At 49.5% G+C, this 7,839-nt stretch overlaps 1 protein-coding gene across 1 annotated transcript in view; it reads right to left on the bottom strand.

Annotated features, from left to right (window-relative positions):
• Positions 1–831: 831 nt before the first annotated feature.
• CEMIP (cell migration inducing protein, hyaluronan binding) overlaps positions 832–7,839 on the bottom strand; it is a 79,453-nt gene continuing 72,445 nt past the window's right edge. The window contains exons 27-28 of the mRNA XM_006885195.1: positions 4,168–4,268; positions 832–959 (exon numbers count right to left, since the gene is read on the bottom strand). Of these exons, the coding sequence (XP_006885257.1) occupies positions 832–959; positions 4,168–4,268 (229 nt within the window). The remainder of the gene's footprint in view (positions 960–4,167; positions 4,269–7,839) is intronic.

Genomic DNA, 7,839 nt, shown 5'->3' with positions numbered 1-7,839 from the left:
ACTCTCCCTTACGTTTCCCTGTCAGGCACCGGGCAGGTGTACTTGTGATTGCCTGCCCCTCAAGACTGCAGGGAATCTCCTTGCCCCCTATCCCTAATGATGAATGCTTTGGGGCACCCAGCACTCTGTTTGTCACCATCTCCTGCTGGGCTCAAGGTACAATCTGAAAAACTCCAGACTTCTAGAATCTCAGAGCTGGAAAGCACTTTGAAAAGTCACCTAGTCCAACCCCCAGTCCGCTACCCCAAAAGCAGAGGTCTCTGCTTCTCCAAAGGGAGCTGATTCCATCTTGCTGAACTCTGTCCACACACCAGCTCGTCAGCCCGTGGAAGCGGATTCGTGCTCATGGGAAGAACAGTTCCCTTACGGCCAGGGCTCTTCTCTAGCTCCACCACCCATACATAGTGCTTACTGGAAAACATGGGGGTCTGTGAAGGCACCACCCCTCCAACCCCCAGCCACCTCCTAGCTGGGTCAGGGCTCCTGCAGTGGTGGCCCTTTGCTGCCAACACAGTCCAATTCTCCTGGAATGGTCCCCAAACCCATCCTGGTGAAGAGGCACAGATGGGAGAGAAGCACCCTAGAGGCTGCAGGAAAGAGCCGGCTCCCAGCATCGGCGGGCACCACCCCAGTGGAAGGTAGACATTTGAGTGGGGCAGGTGGGCAGCACAGGGGGTCCCCGATATCTGCCCTTAGCCCATCAGGGCTGACACACAGCCTTCCCAAGCAGCTGCTGGTAGGGGACTGGGGCACCTGGCCACCCTGCCCTGGTCTGCTGCCACACCCTCCTGGCAGTGGGCACCACGGGGCGGCATGGGGCAGCGGCGGTCCTCACAGCTTCTTCTTCTTCACCACAGGGATGGGCACTGCTTGGAAGATCTTGGCCTTGTGGTCCTCAGTGTCCAGAGTCACCCAGATGGGCCGGAAGCTGCCTTTGAAGCCAATGAACGTCATTTTCTCTGTAAAGCAAAGAATCATATGAGCAGAGTCCTTAAGAAAGAAAGAATGGCTAAGCCAGCCCTGCACCAGCACCATCCTAGGCCCGAGCGCCACGTGACCTTTCCCGCTGTCGCATTAGGGCTGGGTCCTGAGGGCTTGTGGTTTTTGTGCTGGGCATGCAGGATATCATCCAAGGTCACCACCATCTCAGCACAGTGAGGGCTCAGGGGCGCTTGTGGGTGGAGAGGCAAGGGGCAGAGACCTGGCACAACCACACCCACGTCCCTACATCCATAGGCCCTGTCCTCTTTCCAGCCCACTTTCCCCACCTGCCAAGCACTGGCACGCATTTACAAGATATGCTTCCCTGCTAACATTCTGTGGTCTGTGAAGGTGGTTCGGGGAAGGGAAAGGATTCGCCCAAGGTTGCAGATGCAGCCCAGGAGGCTCTCACTATTGCAGTTGGAGGCCTGACCAGGAGCGCATCATGTCCACACTCCCATTACGTCCACACTCCCATCACGTCCACACTCCCATTCCAACAGCTACCTGGTCAGCAGGCACAGGTCTGTCACCACTGGGAAAGTGCCACTCGATTTAGGCCACCTTCCACGCATCAGGCTGAGGACAAACCAGCCAAAACCAAGCCCGCTGCTCTCAAGTCCATTTTTTCTGACTTTTCTTTAAGTTCCATCGGTTTTTGAGGCTGTAAATCAATCTTCACAGGAGGACCCTGCTCATCATTTTCCCGAGGAGCGGCCAGTATTCAAACTGCTGACCTTTTTTTCGGTTAGCAGCCCAGTACATAAGGCGCTGTACCAGCCAGGCTCCTCAGATTTAGGACAGTAAGTCTTAAAGGCCAAAGCCTAAAACAGAGTCTAGGAGAAAACACTCCCTTCCCCACGTTCACCTCTGACTGACTGGAGGGGCTCCCGCTGTTTCCAGTTTTGCCCTGGGAGCTGCCTAGGATAAAAGTCTAGTATGGTGGCCTTTCATAGCCATAAGAATATAGTAGCTAAGAATGCACACTTCATTTTCTTTTCTTTTGCAAAGATAGCATAAACTCTAGCTTTTTTAAGTAACAAGCATTAATCTGGGCCCTACTGTGAACAAAGTACTATATTACTCGCAGACACTATAGTACATCAAATCCTGTTTCTACCCTCTTAGAGAGAAAGACCAAAATTTAACACACAATCACAGTGGATCACACTAGTAATAATAACGATCTTCACGAGGTTCTAAATGTATCTTATTATCATCACTCATTGTAACCTGTTATTTCATCTCATCCTCATAAGCACCTGTTGTTGTGTACTGTCAAACCAAAACCAACCCACAGCTGACTCTCCAGTGGGTTTTCAGAGGCAGTAAATACACACACACAACACAGGAGGTCACTGCCCATTCTCCCATGGAGCAGCTGGTGGATTTGAACCACGTATTTATGCGTTAGCAGTGCAACTCCTTACCTCCAAGCTACCACCAGAGTTCCCCTCATAATCACCTAGTAAGACTATTTGATGACAATTTGCCATTTATAGATAAAGAATTGAAAGAACAAAGTTATTGCAACAAATTAGTTGTCCAAGACAGAAAACGGACATGAGCTCTGGTGGCCCAGTGGTAAGGAGTTAGTTATACTGCGAAGCTGAAGACACACAGTTTGAGTCCATCAGCTAGCACATAACAACAGCAAAGACAGATGAGGGCTTTGACTCCAGGGGCACCCCAGGGTCAGCCAGAATGGCTCGGAACAACTCAGTTCTCCTAAATCTGTTGTTGACAGTTGCTGATGAGGTAACTCCATGAAGAACAATGACTTGGGATTAGGAAGATTAAGAATTCAAAACTCCTGGCTTAACTCCTTAATTCTCAGCTTCCTCTTCTTTCAATGGATCTACTAGTACCTGTTGTATTAGTTATTAATAGATAAGTGAGATAATTGCAACTGTGCTCCTGAGAAGGCAAGGCTGCAGGGTCAACGAAGACTACAATCCTATTACCATTATGACCAGCACAGCTGCTCCACAGTCCTCTGAAGCCCTCCTTAGATCCTTGCTCCACTGTCTGGGACACGGCAGGGAGTGTAAAAGCCTCCCATGGCTGTCCCAGCTGGCCTCGTCCTGGTGGATTCTGTGTCAGGTTTCAACACTGCAAAGCTGTGTGGCCTCAGACAAGCCAATCAGACCCTCTGGGCTTTCATTTCTGCTTTTCCTACATACAGGAGGAAGTTCTTGGGTTGCCAGATCAAGTACTTGATTACTATTTGAAAGGCTGATAGAGGCCTTGGAAAAAAGGGCTGGTGATGTTCTCCCAAAAGAGCACAGCTTTGAAAACTCTATGGAGCATAGTTTTCTAATCTGCACCTTTCATGAACATTGACTCCACTGTCTTTTGGGGTTTTGGTCCATTTCCCGGAGGGGCTGGTGGCCTCATCTGCAAGGCGGTGTGTGACTAACTCAGCAGGGCCACCTTCTCAGGCAGTTCCATTCCACCAGCAGCTCTGTGGCTAGGACACACACATTCCTCCTGTGTGCCTTTCAGCCCCCAACAACCTGCTGGAAGGTGCTCTATGCATCAATCCCAGTGTCAGTGAACTTTGTGCCCAGAGGTAGAAGAGAAAGCATATACCAAGGTGCTATGTGCAAACTGTAAGAGAGAGTGTACTGGTCTTGGGCATCAGCTGGAATGCTGGGGAAGGCCAGGCTCCCAGGGAATCTCAATAGCAGGCACGAGACCAGGAGGCCAGGAAAAGCCTCCTTGCTAAAGACACTTGATGAGTAAAGAGGCACTTGTTGAGTAGATGGGTGAACAACTGCAAACATTTTCCAGTGTCTGATTGTCAAGATAAAGCTGTTCTCCTGGAAGTCTGGAATTCTTGGACGGTATAAATCGTTAGCGTGCTTGGCTGCTAACCGAAAGGGTCACAGTTTGAGTCCTCCCAGAGGTAACTCAGAAGAAAAGCCTGGCTCTCGATTTCTGCAAACCACTCGTTGACGCACAAGGCTCACGAGCTGGTGCTGCACCCACTGCAGCGGGGTGGTGAGCGCACAGAGGGTGAGCAGGGGGCGTCCTGACCATTGGCTCCATCACGTGCACAGCTGTGGTCAGGATTCTGCCACCGCACCCAAGTTTAGCAGGTATGGAGTTCTCTACGGTTCATAGCAACCTCCTGAGAGGTGTTCACGTCCTCATTTCCTGTTCCAGTTAAAAGCCAATCCTTACCTTTCAGTCGGAGGCCCTTGTCTGCTCCGAGCTTTTCCAGCACTCTGGTCCATGGGCCTCTGGAGATGTACCTTCCCTTTGATGCCATGAGAACTATGGAACTGGGTGGGAAGAAAAGGATTTGATGACTCAGAGAGCAATGAGAGTGAAGGGTGGACTCTGTGTGTGTGTGACCCAGCCAGGGACATGAGAAGGGGCAGTCTCTCCAGCAGGCCAAGCTGACGGGCTCTTCCCACATGGTGACGAACATCCTGACACCTTCCCACTCGTCTGGCTGCAGTTGGTGCTCGTGGCCTTCTCTAAGCCTGGACTCGGCTCGCTGCTCTGACACCTCCTTCCTCAAAGAGGACAGTGTGTACGCAGCACGTCATCTGGAACGCCAGCACACATGCCAAGGCCAGGCACAGAGGAGGGGGCATTTCTTCAACTGAAGGACCTCAGCCCTGTTTGTATTGGGTTAGATGGTGGCGTAGTGCACTATATGGTGGGCTGCTAACCGAAAGGTCAGTGGTTCAAATCTACGAGCTGCTCCTCGGGAAGTAGAGGGGCAGACTCCTCCCATAATGATTTCTCGCCTCAGGAACCAAATGGAAGGTCATTGTGAGTCAGAACTGACTCAACACCAATAGGTTTAACAGAAACATGATGGCAGAGAGCCAGAGCTGAAAGGTGGGTGGAAATGGGGAAGAAGAAATGAAGGGGCAGAGGACAGAGTGGAGTGCAACGTGTCACCAGAGCTCCTGAGATGCTAAGGCCGGGGCCAGCTGCACAGGCATCAGCTGGGAGCCCTCAGGAAAGCGGCCTCTATCCCAGCCCTCCACCCCCACCCACCAAGGCCTTCTGAGTCAGGATTATGCGTTTTGCCATGATTTCCAGGAGAGTATGTGGACACTAGCAATGGAGAAGCTCTGTCTATCTGGATGTCTTCCTTTGGTGGGCCTAGACTTTTCTTAGCTCAGAACTGCAGGTTGAGTGTGGCCACCCTTGAGGTCATTCTGGGGAAAGCATCACGTCAAGGTGCCACACGCTCAGGGGACCACTGATCTTTTCTGCTCCTGTCACCTTCCTCTTTAGTCAAGCAAGACAAAGTGAGTTGCCTCCACTTTGCAAATAGGAAGAAAAGGCAGAAAGTGAGTTAATATTTGAGAGGTTCTGCCAAAGGGGAGCCTGTTTGGGAGGGAGAGAAGCCCAAAGCCAAGCATGTGCCCAATCTTGATGGGCCCAATTTGCAAAATCCCTACTTGGAACCAAGGACTCTCTTCCCCTCCTTGTCTTGGGCTATAATTGGACACAACACTTCTTTCTCTCCCTATCTGTCTCTTTCTCTCTCTCCAGGAAAAACCTCTCAAATCACTCTACTAGTTGTCTTGGAGTTTTATTTTGACTCATGGAGAGGCAGTGTATAGAGTGCAGAATTGTACTCCACATGATTGTCAAGGCTGTGAAGTTCAGAGGGTTGCCAGGCCTTTCTTCTGTGGCACCCATGGGAGGGTCTGAACATGCCCATCTTTCAATTAGCAGTTGAAAGCCTAAACACTTGTATTCAGGGGGAACTGTACTGTTCAAACGAAAGTGCTGAGGACAAGGCCTTGTGGAAGCTGACTCAGCATGCTGGGACAGACAGAAGGAAGCAAGCACATCCCTCAGGAGCACAGATAGGAGTAGAAATCCAGTGGAGAGCTCATACCCAGGTCAAAAGAACATCGTAACCACAGACTATGGTCCAGACACAGAAAAACTATATGGGATCTGGAATCCACTGATACCCACATCTGTGTCCCATTGGGAGCAGAATGAAAGTTCTTAAAGCGTAAAGGGCTCGTGTGCAAAAAGGAAGGATGAGAAGGGAGCTGGGGTCGCTCCGAGCTCTTCAGGAAGGCCAGGGAAGGAATGGTCAGGGGATTGGTGAGACGAGGCTTGGTTAGGAGAGGCTGAATCCTGAGCACACACTCCACGGTGGATTCAGGCTTTGTTTTCAGGAGGATATTAGCCCATCATTCCATTTCAGAAGGAAAAGTAAAAGTCACCTTGGCTCAGCTGAGTCTGCCTTCTGGGACAGGTGAAGTGAAGGTCACACCACCTAGATGAGTTAGTTCACAGGAGCTCCTGCTGGGTGGCAGCCTCCTGCCAGCCTACTCTAAGTGCCTCTCTGCCTGCAATGGAGTCCCTGTGTGGTGGTGGTGGTTGTTATTATATGCCACTGAGCCACTTGTGCCTCACAGCGACCCCTATGAACAATAGCTCTGAAGCCTGCTCTATCCTAAGCCAGTTTCACTTACTCTGACACACCTACCCCCATTACTCCAGTCACTGTGTCAGTCCATCTCATCTTAGGACTTCCTTTCCTGACCTTTCCCTCCACCCTTCCAAAGATGATATCTTTCTCCAAAGACTGGTCCCTCCTGGCCACATGCCTAAAGTATGTGAGATGGAGCTTCAAAATTCTAGCCTCCAAGGAGAAACTTGGTTTCACCCTCTCCAAGACAGACCTCTTAGTTTTCTTGGTGGTCCATGGTATGTTGAAGACTTCTCCAGCACCACAACTCAAAGGCATCAATTATTCTTCTGGCATTCTTAGTCACTGTCCAACTCTCTGAAGCATCACAAGCAATTGAGAAGATCATGGCCTGAATCAGGTGCACCTTAGTCTCCAGACTGACATTGTTGCTCTTTAGCACTTTGGAGAGGTCCCTGACAATAGCTTTCCCCAGAGCAATTTGTCTTTTTGATTTCCTAAGAGTGTTGATTGTGGATCTGAGCAAGCTGTAATTGTTAACAACCTCAATCTCTTCTCCATCTATCATGGTGCTGCCAATTGGCTCAGTGGTAAGAATCTTCGTCTTCTTGATGTTGCGCTTCAATACCCATACTACAGACTACAGTCCTTGCCCTTCTGCAGCAAATGCTTCAGGTTCTCCTTAGTTTAAGTGAGCAGGGTTGCATCATTTGCATAACATAGGTTATTGATGAGTCTTTCTCCAATCCTGATGCCACATTCCTCCTCATAAAGTCCAGTATGCCAAATGATCTGTTACACTATACACTGAAAAGATATGGAGACAGGACACATACCTGATGCACTCTTTTCCCGATTTTGAACAATGCAGTGTCTCCTTGCTCTGTTCTGACAACTGCCTCCTGGTCCAAGTATAGGTTTCACATGAGCACAATCAAGTGTTCTAGGATTTCCATTCTCCTCAATGTTAGCCACAATTTGTTGTGATCCACACTGTCAAATGCCTTTGCATAAGTCAATGAAATACAGATAGACATTTTTCTGGTACTCTTTGCTTTCAAGCCAGGATGCACCTGACATTAGCAATAATATCTCTGGTGCCACAGCCTTATCTAAACCAAGCCTGTATTTCTGGTAGTTCTCTGTTGATATACTACTGACTGTTCCAGTCATTTTTGGATAATCTTCAGCAGTCATTTTGGATAATCTTTTGCTTGCATGTGTGTTGTTTGAGCATTTCCACAAACTGTTGGGTCACCCTTTTTTGGAATGGGAATAAATAGAGATCTCTTTCAGTCAGTTGGCCAGGTAGGTGTCCTCCAGATTTCTAGGCACAACTTGGTGAGCATGTCCAGGGCAACATCTGTCTATCAAAATATGTAGCTGGCATTCCATCAATTCCTGTGGCCTTTTTATTTATTATTTCCCTCCCCCAA

Source organism: Elephantulus edwardii, unplaced genomic scaffold (genome assembly GCF_000299155.1).
Source record: "Elephantulus edwardii isolate Elephantulus edwardi_28Jun2011 unplaced genomic scaffold, EleEdw1.0 scaffold00041, whole genome shotgun sequence".
Lineage (NCBI taxonomy): Eukaryota > Metazoa > Chordata > Mammalia > Macroscelidea > Macroscelididae > Elephantulus > Elephantulus edwardii.
Note: the sequence above shows the minus strand (reverse complement) of the source record. Positions and strands in the feature narration are given on the sequence as shown.